Source organism: Akebia trifoliata, chromosome 13 (genome assembly GCF_017979445.1).
Source record: "Akebia trifoliata isolate Shusen 1 chromosome 13, ASM1797944v1, whole genome shotgun sequence".
Classification (NCBI taxonomy): domain Eukaryota; kingdom Viridiplantae; phylum Streptophyta; class Magnoliopsida; order Ranunculales; family Lardizabalaceae; genus Akebia; species Akebia trifoliata.
Genome location: NC_141387.1, coordinates 1,065,984 through 1,085,740, shown reverse-complemented (window position 1 = coordinate 1,085,740; position 19,757 = coordinate 1,065,984). Strand labels below are relative to the sequence as shown.

Sequence of the window (19,757 nt, the reverse complement as noted above, 5' to 3'; positions counted from 1 at the left end):
ACTGGGAGTTGGTTTAGTTTTAGGCCAAACATATGCTTATAAACTAGAAATTTTCAATTTCTATGTTCAAAATAGGCAAACAAATCCGAATGGAACGAAATAAATTTCTATAGTTCCGTTTAGCAAAGACAAATCTGCAGGAACTTACAATATAGTTATTGGAGTTCAAGTTTGTAATTGGGATCCAGTTTAGTTTTAAGTCGGACATATGGTTACAACTTAAAAAAACTTGGTTTAAATGTCAAAAATGGTCAAACGAGATCCGAATGGAATGAAACTAATTTCTATAGTTTTGTATAATGACTTTTTTTTTTTTGTAGGAACTGACAGCATCATCATTGGAGTTCTGGTTTGTAACTGGAAGTCGATTTAGTTTTAGGTCAAACATATGCTCCCAAACTTAGATATTTTCAGGTTAAAGATCCAAAATGGGCAAAAAAAATCCAAATTGAACAAAACTAATTTTTATAGTTTTGTACAGTGAAAACAAATCTATAGAAACTGACGACATCATATCGGAGTTTTGGTTTGTAACTGGGAGCCGATTTAGTTTTAGGCTAAACATATGCTTATAAACTTATAAATTTTCGATTTCAATGTCCAAAATGGGAAAACGAGATCTGAATGGAACAAAACTAATTTATATAGTTTTTTATATTGGAAACAAATATCTAGGAACTGACATCATTGTAATAAGAGTTCTGATTTTAGGTCTAGGTCGAACATATGCTCATAAACTTAGATATTTTCGATTTCAATGTCCAAATTTAGCATACGATATCCGAATGGAATGAAACTAATTTCTATAGTTCCTTATGGTGAAAACAAATTGGTAGGAACTAACGGTATCGTCATAGCCGGTTTAATTTTAGGCCAAATATATGCTTATAAACTTAGAAATTTTCGGTTTCAATGACCAAAATAAGCAAACGAAATCCAAATGGAACAAAACCAATTTCTATAGTTCCGTATAATGAAATCAAATCTATAGGAACTAACATTACCATTATTGGAGTTCTGGTTTGTAACTAGGATTCAATTTATTTTTAAGCGGAATATATGCTTATAAACTTAGAAATTTGTGGTTTCAATGCCTAAAATAGACAAACGATATCCGAATGGAACGAAACTAATTTCTATAGCTCCGTATAGTGCAAACAAATATGTAAGGACTGGTGACATCATTATCTGATTTTAGGTTTGTAATTAGGACTCCAATTAGGGTTAGGCCGAACATATGCTTACAAATAAGTTCGTGAACATGATTTTTTTTTGGTTTTGAAGTCAAAATTAGTCATTCTAAGTAAAAATTATAGTGGATGACATATTATTAATTATATTTTTTATTTATAAATTATCAATACTTTACTAGGTTTTGAGTTGTTTCAAAATATAAATATATAACCCCCGATATGAAATTTTATATACCTTATCATAAAAAATTACCACTCTAATAAATATTTGCAAATTTATGTAGCATAAGAGATTCTAGAATCATATTATGGGCAAGAATAGGATTCTAATATAGTAATATTGAATCATTTAATTAGGATTTTTTTCTACTAATAATAAACGAATGGGTCATGTATTAGGTTGTATCGGAACCAACTGAATTGCCAGAGAAAGAGACAATTGAAGAATTGAATAAGACTCAAGAGACTACAACAGAAGAAGTTCCACCACCACCCACTCTAGAGAGTGCTACAACAGAAGAAGTTCCACCACCACCCACTCTAGAGAGTGCTACAACAGAAGAAGTGGCTGCGCCACCTGCACCGGAGACCGTTGAAGAGGTTCAAAAGGTAGAACCAACCGAAGTGGCATCGGAGGAACCGGCGGCAGAAGCCGAAGTCGCATCAGAGGAACCAGTGGCAAAACACTACGTCATATTGCGGATTTGGCGACGCCTAATTGCGCTAAAAACGACTGTTAAAGGCAGTCGTTAATTGCGACAGTTGTGAACCGTCGTTTAAGCGTCGTTTCAACAAAATAAGTAAAATTTGGGGTGCCAATAGCTACTCTAACAAATTTTTTTTAAAATTATTTTCAGACCGTATCTCTCTCGCTCGGTTCTCTCTCTCTCGCTGCTTGTATCTCACTCTCACTCTCGCTCTCTCTGTCGAATCCGTCGCTCTTCTCACTTTCTCTCGAATCTGTTTGTTACTCTCTCTCTCGAATCGATCTCTCTCTTACTCGAAGCTATCCCGATTTTAATAAGTTTGAAGTCGTCTTCTTCTAAGTTTCGATCTAGAAGGTAAATGGTCGGAGTTTGATCGAAAGACCTGCGCTCGATCTCTCTCTACAGAATCTGTGATTTTGATCGAAGGTTTTAGTGATTTAGAGCAGAATCGATCGGAGTTTGATCGAAGGTTTTAGTGATTTGTTCGATCTCCCTCCCTTTGCTTGGTTTGTGATCGAATCTTCAGGTATGTTAAAGTTTTTTATTGAATCTCTGATTTTCCTTGATTAATTTAGGATTTCAAATGTTTTCTTCAATGTTAAAGCATGTTTTAGGGTTTGGTTATGGAGTTTTATATCATGATCTAGCTGTTATATCTCTTTAATTTCAGTTTTGAACATGAGTTCTTGCCTTTCTTACACTTCTTTAAGCTCAATTTTAGATCTGATTATCTTTCATATTTATCAATTTGAGATCTGAATATGCCTCTTTTTCTGAAAATTTTAGAAGATCCATTACTTTTTTCAATTTTGTGAGAATAAATTGAATTTGATCTGCATTTGTTTCAGGCTCAAGAAAATGTCTTTGATTTGCAAGTATTCTTGTTTTGATGATTTGTGTGATTTTATTTCTTTTTTTTTTTTTTGTTGAAGGAGGTCCTTTGTGTTTATAGAAGCTAAGGACCCTGGACTCCTAATAATTTTATTATCTGATTTATTTTTTCACAAATTTGATACAGCTCCATCGGTCTCTGATGGAATTTTTCCTTTGTAGTTGATCTTTCACTTCTTTAGCATAAGAAAGGTTGAGGTTATGCTATGGATCTGTTGTGATAAAGAACTTGATTATATTTAGGATCCACCGATTTGATCTACACATTAAGACTTGATCAAGATTAGAGATTTCCAGTCTCTTTATTTGATTAATTTTTCTCAGAAGGAATTATTATTTTTAAATATTCTGCATTTTTTTATGGCTCAAGAGAATTTCTGCATATAACTTATACTTTCCCTGAAGTGGTTTTACTTAGATCTGATTACTAGAGTTGCATATAGAAATTTGAATCTTAGATCTAGCAATTTTAAGATTGTTTTGCTCTTTTTGTCATTCTCTAAGTGATGTCTAGATCAATGTGACTGCACCAGTTGAATTCTCCACTATATTCCATAATCCTTCACTTTCCAAATGTCTTATTCTCTCTTTTATCTCTCTCTCTTTCTCTCTTTTTATAGAAATGAAGAATTGCCTTGTGATTTACAGCTTTCAGATTTAAAATTGTGGTATCTGGTTCTCAGGTCCCTTGATATTGAAACAAAATGCCCATTATCCTTTTCATGGGTGGGCCCTTGTTCACAATTAACTGATTCTGACATGGACATTTCGATAGTGAGGAAGTATTGTGGAACTCAGCAGTATCAATTATTGCTGTGGTCCCCATCTCACCCTCTTGAATTGCCATGGCCCTACAATCTTAACAACCGTTGATGGATATAATAGCTTTGATCTTCCTTATTGATCAAAGCTGTCAGTTGGCTCGACGATTACGATTTGTTTTCTGGCCTTCTCAATATAATAGCTAATGAATAGTTTGGCTGATGTGGGGCATATTCCCTAATTGCAACCGGAAATTGTCTGACATTGTTGATAATGCTAAGCACCATTCCTTTTTGATAATTCATTAGCATACATTTCTAGTTGTACATTTATTTTTGAATTAATGATTTGAGTCTTCTAAGATGCTTATGCTTTTCAATTCACGCTGTTCTATTTACATGTCCACATGGTTTTGTCTTTTTTGTGTGTGTTTATAATCATAATTTATTATTTAATGGGTTGTATGTTGAATCATTAGGATATGAGAACAATACAACTTTTACTTATAGCACGCCAACCAATCTACATTTTCTTTAGCTAAATATTTCTAGTAAGATTGAAATGATCAGAATTGTCATGACTTGATGAGTTGTATAATTTAACTGATGCATGAACAATAATTAATGTGTAAGCTGGTATTGGATTCAAGCAAAGTGAGTCTGGTTCACATGGAACATAGTTGATGACATTAAGGATCTTGTTCCACCTCTGCACCTCAGCCAAGTTTAAAAACAACGCCTTAAAAGTTTTAGGAAAAACGAAGTGTAGGGCCTTGTGTAGGGTAATCCATCTGTGGTTGCAGAGTTCTTCCTGATCCTTAGAACTGTGAACCTTCAAACATGGTTTTAAATCTCGTACAAGGCGACTTAAATAAATCAGCTCTCTTCCAAGTTGAAAACTTCCTTTAGATTCCACCAGGGCAACATCCGGACCGATTTCATTCTCTTGGGTAAGGCATGGCCAAGATTTCAGTGATCGAAATGTCATATTCGCTAATGGTAATTATAAGATCATTTCGGCAAAACTATTGACAACATGTCTACACATACATTTCTAACAATTAGTTCATCAAATCATTTTGATGGAAAAGGCAGTCATTTGTTTGTCCTTTTTATTCTTTAATTTGGAATGTATATTGCCTGATTTATAAAATGTCTAATCCATGATTTCAAATAAAACTTGACTCATCTGGACCATACTTCTGACATTACCATAATGCTGAATTATGATATTATGATTCTCTGTAGGCATCTCCAATACAGCTTGGTGGACGGCAAGTACACATTGAGGAGAGGAGGGCAAATGGCACCAGCACATATCGTGGGGGAAGTATGTGCCTTTTATCCCTAGTTCTCTATTATTTGCAGCCTTTTTTCAGTGTACACATCTCTCTTTTTTTTCTTTCTCTTTCCCACTAACTTAAATGTGTGACCGCTTTGTATAACTTCTAATCTCAATGTTATATTGTGCTGTTTTCTGCTAGAATGATTCATCAGAAATAACAGAGATCGCTATTAATGAAATATTACCAAAGATTAATGGCAGAGTAAGACACATAAAATTCTTTACCCATCCTAACCATTGAAATAGTGGACCCTACCCAGAAAATCAACAAGTTTGCTGGCTTCATCACAGGTATTATTATAACAAAATAATATTCTTGTGGTTGCCATATAGTTCACATTGATTTGTGCAAGGTAGCGAGAACTGTCAAGGATTGCTGAATATCCTTGCTGATAAAAACTGGTATGTGTTCTGCAGATACAAAGGATTTCATGAATTCACTAAATCCAAAGGACTAGATGTTGGTGTACCAGTTGGCCTTGATATACTAGTTGATGGGATAGTTCCTACAGGTATTGTTCCCTGCAATTTTGTGCATAATGACAACTTTGCCGCTAATTACTGCACTATTGGGTATTGCTTTTTCTTTCTTTTTTTTCTTATGAGAAAAATCAAAGTTACGTGACATCTTGTTCATGTAGGGTCTGGATTATCAAGCTCGGCTGCTTTTGTTTGCTCTTCTACCATCGTTATAATGGCTGCTTTTGATGCAAATTTCCCAAAGGTGTTCAGCCTTTCCTTTTAAGTTCTACAAAAGTATTTTAGTCCGTTGTTTGGCTGTATTAAGTTTACAAATTTATGATTCAAAATGACCAATAACAGACCCCCACTTGCATATGGATTTCATGTAGCCAAATCCATGTGAATTTAGTAACATGTACTTCATTACTTTTCTAGATTTCAGAAATAAATTTTTAGCATATTTGCAGCTTATATTTTATTTGAATAGCAGAAATTTCCATTTGCAAGACGATAGCTTCTTGTAGATTGAGATAAGGAAAGTAGAGCTTGGATTTAAAGAGGGTAATGACCTAAATTATAGATGAACATATTTAAAGGAAAAGTTGAGCTGATCTATTTTTTGAACTCTTTTCTAGATTTAAGTTGAGCTGTCTTGTAATGACACGAGTCACTTAAGTTCAATGATCCCAACTCCTTCCACCAATAACACCACGTGTAATTAAGAGAGACTTTTTTGCCTTTATTTCGTGTGACTCGTTTTTTTTTTTCCTCACACAATTTTTCCTCATAGTCCTCACAGACTCCTCAGTGTTTGCCACGTCAAATATAGAAAGTTTTGTTTTGCAACTAATAAGTCTACTTGTATAAATTAGAAATGTCATTCAATTATTATGGATCCCAGATTTCTCTGAACTCTGCTGAGCAAATTTTTATTTTTATTTTTTAAAACATGATCGAATGTTTTGGAAGTTGAATGGCTATCTTACTTTCAGCTATTGTTGTTTTTGTACTGTGTTCTGATTCCAGTTACAATGTGGTTCCTGAACATTTCTGCAGATTGTGCTTGGTATAAAGCTGGGAATGAAACCAGAGGAGGCAATTTCCAAAGTGAAAACTCTCTCTGATGTTGAGGGTTTATGTGTATCTTTTGCGAGTAATCGTGGCTCTTCTGATCCTGTCCTGGCTGTCAAGGTATTTCTCTTGCAGAACTTGAATATTTCTCTTGTATTTTTTTTTTCAACTTAAAGAGTTCCATATCACGGTTCAATGACACTGTAAGTGACCATTCATAAATTTTTACTTCCAACGAGTTACCTTATAAGGCACCAGTCATTACATAGTCAGAATCGGGATTCTATGATGGCATGTTGTTAGTTTTTTAACTAATTGATTATGCTGCTTAAATTTTTTTATTAGTGTGATCATGTTCGATAAATTTGTGTTAAAAGGGAAGAAGGAAAAACAAGAACTTCACACTTTTTGACCATTTAGTGTATGCATATATTTTAAATCTATATAGCATTACACCATACATCAAGTTATCACTTTTCTGTATGTTACAGGAATTTTTGAATGAGGAACCATATACAGCTGAAGATATTGAGAAAATTATAGAGGAAAATCTCCCATCAGTCTTGGGTAATTCTCCATCTTCGTTGGAAGTTCTAAAGGCTGCCAAACATTTTAAGTTATTCCAGGTAATTCCTTAGTTTTGGGTTCTGTTTTGCAAAGATGGTTCTATATCATATCTTATGATGGATGCATTGATTTCTTCAACTTGCTTGCTCTTACTCTACATATCAGTTTAATATATTCTACCATAACTCTAGTTTTTATTCGCACAAGATTAGTTTGATTGTAATCATGATTCATGTTGAGGTATCTGTAATAAGAAATCACTCACAAATCCTGATAACCAGAAATAGATCAGAGTAACATCGAGTTGCATCATAAATCTGAATTTTCCCTCGAGCATTTAATGCTATGTGAACTAAGCATAATAGTCTTTGTCGTTGCTGCTTTTAGACAATGATGATGACTATGTCTTTTCTGATTGAGCTTTTTTGGTGTTGTTTTGTTTGCCCAGAGGGCTGCAGATCTTGGAGGGAAGTTCCACACTTGACATTGAAGCTTCAGATACCACTAGTAAGGAAAAAAAAAAGATTGAAATTCTATTTCCTTCATTTTACTTTATATTTTGAAAACTTAATGATGATTTTGGGGTGAAGAACGAGTTCATTAAATATACCTTCCAAGTTGCAACAACAATGTCAACCCTTATTTATTAAAACCAAACCTACATGAAGATGAGCAGTTATATATGTTAATATTGAAGTTCTTTTAAATTTTATGGTTCATTCTAGTGTTCATTTCCAGAGCCCTTTTTTGGCATTTCATTCAGAGCACAAAGAAATGTTTCTTTTGAGTGGATAAGAACACTTTTAAGGCTCTGAAAGTAGCAATTCCCTATGCAGTTTTTCCATGTAATTGTGTCAAGAATGTGATTTAATTGGTAGTTAGATTTGCATAGTTTTTGTCAAAGTTGGTTTAGATTTGCATAATGTTTCTAGATTTATCGCTTTGTAGACTAGAATTTAGATTGCTAGTTACATTTGCATAATTGGTAGTTACAAATATAGTTAGTGTTATGAAAGTTGAAGATGAGGGGTATTTGGGTCTTTTCATGTTGTTAGTTGGGGTCTAGGTCATCAATTTCAAAATATAAGGGTATCTCCAATATTCAGCAACATGTGAGGGGGTTGGTGTAAAATATTTTTTTTTTAAAAATACCCTATAGCGACGGTCAGTGACCGTCGCTATTTCCTCGTTTGACCGTCGCTATATCCTATTTTTACTGTAGCAGCAGTCGTTTTTTCCGACTGCCCAGGACAGTCGTTTTTTCCGACTGTTTTAGGCTGTCGCAATTAAAAAACCACTCCTTTTAAAACGACTCCATTTACGACTGTAGGGGCAGTCGTTTTTTTAAAAAACGACTGTCTTGGACAGTCGTTTTTGGCGAATTATGACGTAGTGAAAGCCGAGTTGAAGTGCCCATCGAAGCTGAGAGTACGGAAGTGGTGGAAGAAGCTGAGGTTGTGGTAGAAGAGAAAAAGGTTATTGATGAAGAGACTAAAGAGTAGAAGAAGAAACCAAAGAGGTGACACAAGAGTCAGCTGTTGAGGAGACAGAAGAAACCAAGGTGGATTGGGTCGATGAACCCCCAAAGTCACGGTGGAGGAGACTACCACCAAAGAAGAGAAACCAGTTGAAGGAGAAGAGAAAGTTGAGAAAGAAACTACTCCAGTTGAGAAGGCAGAGGAATAGATGGTGATCAATTTTGCATGAATGAGTGTTATTAGTCATGATGTTTGTGTAGTGGAAGAGTACCCTTTATTAGGTTGCATGTGAGATGGGTAATTTTTAATGTAATTGTTTAAGAATCAAATGAAAGGTGGATGGTACTGCTTGGAGCCTAGTAATAGGAGCAAAATCCATTGGGCCCACAAATGCACATCCCACACGTGGCAAACATGCAAGGGTAGGAAGCATAAAACATTGACCAAAATTGATTGGGAATGTTCACAATGAATTTTGCCATGTGGAGTGTGTGGTTTTTGGTTTCAAGGGTTTAAGGTGCTTGTAATTTGCTTGCCTTTAGGCATGAATAATATATTATTCCAGTGTTTAAGAACTTTCAAATCTACGTTGATATCTGCCTATGGGAATGTTTCACTTGAACTAAGCTTTTGACCACTTGTCAACAAATGGGTCAGCATGTCTTGAATTATGTGGTGCTACGTAATAAGGTGGATGACACATGATTTTAAATCTCATCCGAGACCGAGACCACTCGTTGGATATGTCTCGATATCATCCACCAACAAGACGGATAGACAAGTCAAACATATCAGGTGAGATTTAAAATCACAATTCATTTTTCTCATTGTTGAACAAGACAACTCAAATGTATCGAATAACTCGTCCAAGATAATTGGGTCTCTTTCATGGATGAGATGAGTTGCCAAAACGAATTTTAAAACCATGAGATGACATGGCACATCATGTGCCTAGGTTTACCTATAGAAAGTAAATATATGTATATAGGATACCTGAAAATGTGCCAGTGTGCCACTTTTTACTTGTGAGGACCCTAAGAAATGCTCAGATAGTGGGGCTAAAAATAAATTGGGCCAACAAATACAGTTTGATGGTAAAGAGGCAGTCAATGGATCGAAATCTGGTTACATATGATTGGTATTGATCCGATAATTAGATCCGATCCAATATGAAATGTATTCTTCTAAAGCCGATTAGAAAAATCCATATTTCTAAATCAGTCCTAATCCAACCCAATTCCATTTAATAAAATAATATATACCATATACATTATATCATATAACGAATAAAATTAAATTTTAAATATAACTATGCGTCACTTATATATTCCGAACACATGCATTATCAGATCAGGTCCCTATCAAATGAGAAGATGGTTGATCTCGGACTGATCCTATAAATTGTATCAGATTGGATTCTTGTAAGAATCCAAATCCTTGAGATACATTCATTTGGTCAGAATGGATCAAATTTTGACTCTGATCCGATCGACAGACAGCCTTATATGGTAGGACCACTTTGATTGTTCAAAATGTCTCCTATATGAAGACCAGACATCTTGGGCCCAATCAATTTATCATCACTAGCAAATAATGCTTCTATAACCTTGCAGTAACAAATCATTCCTTACGTTGTCTTCCCACAAGCTGACATACACAAACCAAACGACTGTGTACCATAGAGTATAGCCAACCATTCATTTGGTGCCACGTAAATAGAATGACAAAGATAAAAAACAATTATTTGAGAAATTCTACTGTCACAACAAATTTTATTTAAAACACTCCAATCATTCATCAAGACTAATATTCTGATGAGCAATATTTAAGCCATCTAAGGGTAATCCAGTTTCTTAGTGTCTTTAATTAAGCTTTCGTACTCAAGCATTTAGATGGAAGGATAGAAATAGCTGCAAGACAATTGCATATCCAAAAAGAAAAACCACCATAATTGTGTTTCAATGTCATCACCTCCAAAATCTTCGGAATCCTTTTGGGACGACGATGAGCCCAAATCAAATTTAAAAATTAAAAGGTTAGCTCCACATGCTTCTCAGGTTGAACCTGAAGAAAAAAAAAAACCAGAAAGATAAGTATTATAGACTTTCAGGTTGATATTGGGAGGACAATTGTGTTGAATTTAGTCCCACATCGGACACAAACTGCCTTGTCTCTCTCCTTACAAGCTCCTGGGCTTCTCGACACAAAATCAGTTCGCAATGCAACACGGCCCCGTACGTGTGGGACGGACTGGGCCAAAGTATGTGGAGATATGAACTGGGTGACGTGGAGGAAAGAAAGGCCCACTTTGATAGCATAAAGACAATACATATAAAAGAAAAAAGACTTTGGGAATTCTCTCTCTATTACGATCGCAAATTAATAGGAATAAGTGTTAAATTAATATTCATATAATTAAAGAAAGTTCAAAGCTAATAAAAATATAATGAATTCAATAAATAAGCATGATGAATTTCATTTAATTTAATAGAGGAAAAAAATTGAGAACTTTAATTACCATATAAATCTTTTTCTTATCATAACCAGATTTAATAAAATTACTTATGGAGCATGAAAAGGGGTAAATTCTATGCCACGGTCCATCGAATTTGCTTGGATTTAACAAAATTCGACTGGTTTTAGCATCAAATTTACCCCCTTTTTTGCATAGAGGATAACACACTAAAATCTATCTCTTAGAGTCTTGTTCTTGGATTTTCTCTCAAGAATAAAACCTGAAAAAAGACTCCAAGAAAGACAAAACAAGAAACAGATGGGGAGGAAAAGATATTAAATCCTAGATGGATACTCTATGAAAGAGAGAAGAAAACCTAGAATAAGATATATTGATCCCTGATCAATCAAATGCTGACAAATTCCCACGCGATGGCGATCAATCAAGAAGTCAAAAGAAACGTGCATGAAAATAGTACAATCAATGGGTTATGACTAGAAAAACCGTTTTACACATTATCTTGTAGATGCGTTATATATAATCGATCACTTCGAAGAAATCAGAGCCTGTAGATGACTTAAATGGATAATCATCAAAATTGAAAAATGAGTTAAACACTAGTTATCAAGATAATTAAGAGAAGTATTTTGATATATATACTCCTTAATTGTATCCATAATACAATTGTACAAATGTTTTGGCCATTTCAAGAAATATAAATATTTTCAAAAAGATCTCCTACTCAAGCATTTATAAGGAGGAATAGAAATTGTATCAAAGACCATATATTGTATCTCGAGAAGAAAGTTCACTAACTGTGTTTTCTTGTTATTACCTCCGATATTCTCTTTCTTGACTTCCTTGAGCTACAGAACCTGTTGAAGATATACAAAATTCATTAGCTTCACATATATGGTTCTCAGGTTGAAGCAAACTAATTTGAAAGAATTGGTCGAAATGGTAATTCCTTGTATTAAATCATAGACAGGAAGAACTTTAGTACTTTACTTTGAAGAAATCAAAAGGCCTTAAGGACTAAGAAATAATTGTCCATATGTAGGAAAAAAGTGCTACACTGAAACTAGCAACATAAGTAGTATTTTTTCTCAACGATGTCGTGTTTTCATAGATTAGTTGAAAGAAAATTTTCGATCGTCGAGAACAGTAATTGTTTTTACAAGGATCGGTGAATCCATTTCATTATCATCATGTTAAAAATTAATCAATAAAAGAACTAAATAATGAAAGGGTAGACATAACATCAGATGAAGGGGTACATCCATGGACCAATCTTCTTACCATTTTTCAGGCTTTCCAGGTGAAACAATCGGATGAAGGGGTAGACCTAACATTAGAGAGCATTAAATCTCCACCAATAAACTGGATTAACTCCATTTCTTTGTAATTACCATTAATATTTCTTACTTCAACTTCCTTGAGGCGAAGTCGAAAATAATCCCAAGAAAGATGAGTCCAGTTCAGCATCGGAAAGTCTTCCATCTCTACAGAGTTATCCATTGGTCGAAACTGGATGGAAAATGATAGAAAAATTTAATTGTAATAGACTCTAAATCCTAAATTTCTCATAATAAGTTTACAATAGTGCATAATGTGACTACTTTTCTAAGAATAAACTTTTACCTTTAAGTTAATTTTGAGATGACCCAAGATCAGTGTGAGAGTCTCTAGATGAGCTGCAAGACTTAGTGATCTGATTAAAATATCTGTATAGCTCATCATGGTCCTTATGATTTGGAGCTTCAAATGCTTCAGATGGAAGAGTGGAGGTAGATGGCTTTCTAGTAATTCCTCTGGTATAAGGATGATCTTCTCATATCACAGGCAATCACTAAATGTTATTAGAGAAGAGAGACTTGAGAGCATATTTCACAGTAACAATTTGTACATTAATTTTATGAATTAATTTAACTTAGGCAAACTCAAATAGAAATAAAATCATCTTTATAAAAACTTATAAAATTTCTAGATTCTTGTAAAGAGCCTAGGAACGTTTATGACATTTATTTATAAACCCTAGGGCGGCTACCACAACATCTTTGTAACCACACGTGATGAAATTGTCTTTCTAAATATAAAAACTGGTATATTTAAGAAAAAGTGATCCACTTTTAACGAATTTATTTCAGCTCATTGTTCATTTTAATTACCAAAGTGTGAACGATAACGATGTTGAAGGTTTTTAAAGTGACTATTTCGCAGGTTTAAACTGTCAATTTCACAGGTTTAAAGTGAGTAATTGGAAATAGTTACTTTAAACCTATGAAATTGCCACTTTAAACTTGCGAAAAGTCACTTTAAAACCGCTGAATTCGTTACTGATCTGAATTTTTTTTAACGAAAATGTGATCATTCATGTTTTGGTAATTAAAATGAATAGTTAGCCAGAATCCTAAATAGGTCATTTTAATCTCATGAAATGGTAATTCACCCTTAAAAAAAATGAGGGATTTGGTTTGAAGTAAAAAATGAGAAAACAAAGATTGTCCATAGGTCTAATTTCTTTGGTAATGGCTGTAAGTCAGAAATCAAAGAAGGAAAGTTCTATTTTCCCTATTTGATTCAACCATGCTATAAGGTAAGTAAAATAACATTCCAAGCTTTGTTTTTGTCGTTTTAAAAAAATGAAAGAGAGGGAAGAACAACTACACAAACGTACCTCGGCCCACTCAGCAACTAGTGTTAGAGTTCCTGCGTGATTGAAGCTCTCAAGAAGATTCCTTAATTTGAGAGATTGAAAAGCATCAGTGTTGGTCATACCAAATATCAATTTGGCTTCAAGATTGGGATTTGAGTTTACTAAAAATGGTTCCAAGATCTTTCCTGTATACTCCAAGGATACAAGATTTGGAGCATTAATATCAATCTTCTCAAGCTCAAAACAATAATAGATCTCCAAGCTCTTGAGTGTATCGCTGTCAATCTTAAGATGTTTCACTTTTAAGCCAAGCTTAATTTTCAAATTCTCGAGCCAACGGCATTTAGAAATCAAGGACTGAAACAAATCTTCTGAAATATAGAATTCTTCGAGTGATAGAGTCTTGAGGCTTTCGAAAACAATGTTACTAGAGGGCATAAAAATCCAACTAATGCGGAATTCTTGGCTAGGGTTCTCCATTGTAAAGTCTGACAAAAATAACTTTTCGATCGAAAGCAAGCTCTCTGCGGCACGACCTTGCACAATTCTGAAACTTGGGTTGTTCCGAAAACAATTGAATGATTTCAGATTCGGAACATACATATCAAATTTCTCTAAATCGTGACAATTATGAATATTAAGGTACCGTAGTTGGATATTACTACCCTCAAGAGCTGTCAATTCTTCACAGCGTATCAGGCTCAAGTCCTCAAGAACTCGACAATTAGTTATCACAAGACACATCGTCTGATTTGCAACACGTACAAGACGCATATATAAAGTCTTGAGCGACACTAGATTTACCTCACCAAAATCTTTGAACTCACATTGTTCCAAATGCAATGAAGTTATCGATCGACAACTAAATAGATTGGGAGGCAAACGATACCTTATATTGGGTATTCTGCGATACATTATTGTGAGATCAAGTACCTGAACATTATGCATGATTGGCCAATCTATCCATTTATCAAGTCGACTAGCGAGATCTTCATCCTCAGGAAATGGGTATATCGATGTTACTTGAATACGGAAACTTTTTACGTTCATACCAGGATCGTATAGCATCAACGTTCGATCAACGAAGAAATTGAATCTCTCTTTGCGTCTCCGCCTCTCGTGGGCTGTTAGTTGTCGTTGACCTTCGCCTGATGGATCTATGAAGAGAGTCTGATTGAAATTAAAACTGGGGACAAACTTGTAGAGATGTCTCCATCTTTTAGAGATGATGGAAGTACATACTGCCTCTTTAGTAGGGATGAGAGAGATGATGTTGTGTAAGATATTATCAGGAAGTTTGCTGATCCGATCTTCGTTGGTCTCTTGTTGAAGATCCATACTTTTAACCTGAGAAATGAGAACACAGATATATATATGTTGTCTTCTTCACGATTTCACATTAGACAGACAGAAGAGCGCTTTTAGGGCTTGATAGAAATTTCTTTTTATATCATTGGTTGGTGAGAGAGTAATAATGAGACAGCCGTTATGTATCTTGGGTAAGTACGCATTTGCTGTTCAGAAATTTCTTTGCTAAGATGATACACGAATGGTATTTTGCCACGTGTATTAAAAAATATTTTAAATAGAACTCCTAATTCTTCTCTCCACCAACGAATCACAATTTGCTTTTTCAAAACAAGTGGTGTTATGCCATTGGTTCATTAGCTTACACCGAAATTTCTTAACAGCAAATTGGTACTCACTTGAGTGGTATTAGCAGCCGTTGTTTTAGTGGAGAAAACCTGATAACGAAAATTACCATATTTGATTTCAGCGGTTTTGGCCACCGAATTTACAAAGAATACGAATTTGCTCTTAAAAAAATATGTGTTAAGCTAGTCAATCAATAGGATGTTGCCACGTCTGTAAAAAATATTTAGAATCCGAATTCTTAGCGCCTGTGTGGATTGACTTTTCTAAGTGCTTCTGACACTTACGAGGAGTCAGAAGCACTTTAAAGGTGTTTGGATAAGTAGCTCCTGGAGAGAACTACGTTACTGTGGAGTTATTTTGGTATTTTTCATGAAGTTCCAATGGTGCTACTTCTCTAAACAACTCTTGCACGGAGCCACAAAACACCGTCAAAATGACATGAATGGGACAAGTATGCCCCTTATAAAATTTGAAAATTACAAGCATACCCCTGAAAAAATAATTGAAATAATATTATATTACCATCCATTGATGTGGTGGTAACTTTTTGGTATAGCATTTGGGACAAGTATGCTCCTCATAAGTTTTGAAAATTACAAGCATACCTTAAAAATGTAATTGCATTAATATTATATTACTATTCCTTGATGTGGTGGTAGTCTTTTGGTGTAGCATTTGGGACAAGTATGCCCCTCATAAATTTTAAAAACTACAAGCATACCCTAAAAAATGCAATTGAATAATATTATATTACTATCCATTGATGTGGTGGTAGCCTTTTATCGTACGTAGCGTTTGGATTTGAATTTCTAACTCTCCCAATTGTTCACTCTATGATTTATCTATGAGAGTTCCAACCATGGTTGAAAGTTTCTTCTTACAAGATTGATGTGAATAATTACACACAAATTTACTATCCATTGATGTGGTGAAAGCATTTTCATATATTTAGTAGTTGTATATATTTGCTCACAATATCTTCTATTTGTTTGTAATTGTTGAGTGTTTATATAAGTTTTTATGGATAAAAATAGTATTTACTCTTATTTTTTTCGGAGCATAATTTGTTGAGTTCTAATGTTAAAAATAGTAAATGATACTTATAAGGGCATTATGATCATTTTAATAGAATTCAGAATATTTCCCAAACACAAAACTCTATCAAAAGTATTTCTCACAGTACTCTAAAGAATTTGCATTCAAACAGACAACAATTATCTATCTACTTCAGACAGTACTTTAAAAAGTACTTTTGGGAGTACTTATGTTCTAAGTACTTCTGGTTCATGTATCCATAGCGGCCCTTAATAGCTTATAAATTTTCTTTCTCAATTTTCACTAAACCAAACAATCATGCTTGCTTTTTCAATACATGCGGCGTCACGCCATTGGTTCATCAATTTAACACAAAAATTTCCTAACAACAAATTCATACTTACTTCCGAAAGAATAAGATTAAGACTTCAAGTTTTACCAAGGGTAGTTGGGCCCTCATAAATGATCAAATTGGTAATCCAACACCATATCCTCCTACATTCCATGGTAGGTCTAAGATTAAAAAAGACAAAAAAAAAAAAAAAAAAAAAAAAAAAAATCCGAAGGAAAAAATATTTTTTGAGCTTGATCCAAGTTTTTGAAAATAAATGGCTACCGAGCTCCCAAATTTAAAATTAAAAACACGGTGAAAATTAACTATTTCTTTAATTTCTTTTTTCAAACTTTGTAAAATTTTGACCTCTACAATTAATCGTGTGGTATCAAATCACGCTTTTGGATATCACGAGATGCGAAACCAAGGAAGGTATCTTTAATTTTGGGGAAAAAAAAGACTTGTATGACACATTGAATCTTATGTTTATGAATTTATAATATGCTCCTCTATGTTCTATGAATATTTGATAAACCTCCTTGTATTATCAAACTGATGACATGGTGCCCTTGACCGAGCTTAAAATGGGTTAAATATAGTCCAAATATGAGTATGTCCATATTGATATTTGAAATTTTTATTCAGATTCATATTCAAATCCTAATTGCTAAAATCATATATGAATTATCTACTTTCATCAAATTCATAGCTAGATTCGATCGAATTAATTGATTTTGGTCGGTCGGGTTGGATAATGTCAAACCATTCAAGATTATTTAAAATAAAATTTCTAAAATGTGGTCAAATGATAACTTGAACTCAAGGCTTCTCCATTTTGAATAGACGTCTTGACCATTACACACAACTATTATTGGTTGATAAAAGATAATTTAAAAAATATAAAAATACAACTTACAAAGCAATATATCATTTAGATCTTAGAGGATATAGGAATTAACCCATATCCGACTCGGATCAAGGGACATCAACCCATATTCCAACCATATTTTAATTCGGATATACTTGATGGAACCAAACCATTACCAGAAAATTGACCTACAATGTCGGGCTTTAGTGACAGCTATGTTAAGTGCGTCGCTATAAAGTCCTAAAAACGATCCAAGTGACGACCATCACAATATTAGATATATTTTTCCACACTATTTTTAGTTGAAAAAAGATACCTTTATTAATGACTATATATAGCGAAGGCAATATCTTGTTCGTCGCTACATAATGCATCCTCGACAGCATACCAAAGTATCGTCGCAATATGTCATTAACTTTTCAAGTTTTCGTTTTGGTGGGAAGTTATTTTTTTAAACAACGATGTATAGCAATGGCATACCAAAGTACCATTGCAATATGCTATAAAAATTTCTAGGTTTAAGTTACTTGGGAAAGAATTTTTTAAATAATGAGATATAGCGATGAGTTTTATGATCCGTTGCAATAGATTTTTTAAATGATGAGATATAGCGACGGGTTTTATGGTTTGTCGCAACAGACCTTATTAGAATAGATATTTTATTATTTAAACGAGTGTAATAAGTAAAAGTTGGGGTGCCATTAGCCATTATTTAACAAAGACCTTTATTCTCCAATCTTATAGTTAAAACATATCTCTCTCTCTCTCTCTCTCTCAAGATCCTTTACCACAGCCACCATCATCAAAACCTCTTCGATTTCTCCATCACCGTCAACATAGAACACTTGTCAAATCCTAAATCTTCGAAGCTCTTTGTTGTACGAGGTTTGTTTTCTCTCAGATATATCTTCATATATCATCCTTATTTTCTAGGTGTATTTAATGCACCTAAATAGGTGCCCTAAGCGCACACGTTAACAAGACCCTAATTACTTGGCAAAACAGGGTTGTACCAGATGCTCTCATGCGATCCCTGAGTACATTAATTGGAATGATGGACCTTGAGGTCCACAATATTTGCTTCACACTATTTCTAATTTATGGGTGTCAGTTTATTTAATTGGATCAAAATGGAAATCAGAACCAATAGGGCAGTTTAGATTTTTTTTTTTTTTCAAATTGATTAGAGTCGAGTATCTTGAAAACCAAAACCAACAGCTGGAATTGTTTAAAAAGAATTTTTGGATGGTTCGAAATATTGGTGTGTGGGTAAAAAATGGTATTTAACGCATGACATGGACAAGGCAAATCACAATGATTGGTTGCATAATAGATTCGATGAGTATTTCGAGTCATTTCCTTGTTAATTAGGGACTTTCTATTTTCGGATATTGACTGATTAAAAGAATACATAACCTCTTACGTATTAATTTTTTTTTTTCTAAATATATATTTTTCTTAGGAATCCCCAACATCTCATCCATTTGTTTAATGGAGAGCCTCAACTCAAGTTAACTTTAATTTTTTTTTTTTTTTTTTTGACGAATCATAATAAAAGGAGAGTTGTGATTTTCTAATGCCCCCTTTGACATACGCCCCCCATATGCCTGCTGACATGGCATGGGCTAGAGTCATAGATTTTTTTATCGAGATACACAATTGCACATTCCCATAAATATGTGCAATTTTGTATCCCGAGGAAAAATAATCTATGATTCTAACACACCATGTCAGGGGCGGTCATTATTCATAAAAGAATTATCAAAAACAGAAAGTAGTCAAAGAACTATTCATAAAAGATTTTGTCTACCATCTATATTTCCTTTTGTCTGCACATTGTTCATTGATCGATCTTCATTGATATATATCTGTGTCAGGTTTCTGTCGATTTCAAATTGACATCTTTGTGTATCTATTTGAATAAAATTTTATTCTTAATTTTTATTTTTTAGTATGTTGTAATGGGAACACGATTTAGTTTTAGGCCTAACATAATTTCTTAAATATAGATATTTTTGGATTCGAGGTCCAAAACTAGTAAATGAGATATTAATGGAACGAAACCAATTTATATAGTTTCATATTATCAAAACAAGCCTATAGAAACTGACAGCATCGTCATCGAAGTTATGATTTGTAATTGGGACTCGATTTAGATTTAAGCTAAACAAATGCTCACAAACTTAGATATTTTTGGGTTTGAAGCCCAAAATGGGAAAACGAGATCCGAATTGAACAAAATTAATTTATATAGTTCCGTATAGTAAAAAAAAAAAAA

General features: G+C 33.9%; 2 protein-coding genes and 1 long non-coding RNA gene across 3 annotated transcripts; 1 reads left to right on the top strand and 2 right to left on the bottom strand.

Annotated features, from left to right (window-relative positions):
- Positions 1-5,076: 5,076 nt before the first annotated feature.
- Positions 5,077-7,524, top strand: LOC147387138 (galactokinase-like). The gene is made up of 6 exons (XM_086421768.1): positions 5,077-5,099; positions 5,315-5,409; positions 5,539-5,621; positions 6,416-6,550; positions 6,922-7,056; positions 7,446-7,524. The coding sequence occupies exons 1-6, from the start codon at positions 5,092-5,094 to the stop codon at positions 7,479-7,481; spliced, it is 492 nt and encodes a 163-aa protein (XP_086277894.1). The 5' UTR covers positions 5,077-5,091; the 3' UTR covers positions 7,482-7,524.
- A 2,520-nt stretch (positions 7,525-10,044) lies between these two features.
- Positions 10,045-12,703, bottom strand: LOC147387137 (uncharacterized). Its single transcript, XR_015171123.1, has 4 exons — positions 12,572-12,703; positions 12,230-12,457; positions 11,766-11,805; positions 10,045-10,539 (listed from the first exon to the last, which is right to left on the bottom strand). It is a non-coding gene; the product is annotated as an uncharacterized LOC147387137 (long non-coding RNA).
- Positions 12,704-13,492: 789 nt separating this feature from the next.
- Positions 13,493-14,944, bottom strand: LOC147387136 (F-box protein At5g03100-like). The gene is made up of 2 exons (XM_086421500.1): positions 13,608-14,944; positions 13,493-13,501 (listed from the first exon to the last, which is right to left on the bottom strand). The coding sequence occupies exons 1-2, from the start codon at positions 14,922-14,924 to the stop codon at positions 13,493-13,495; spliced, it is 1,326 nt and encodes a 441-aa protein (XP_086277626.1). The 5' UTR covers positions 14,925-14,944.
- Positions 14,945-19,757: the final 4,813 nt, after the last annotated feature.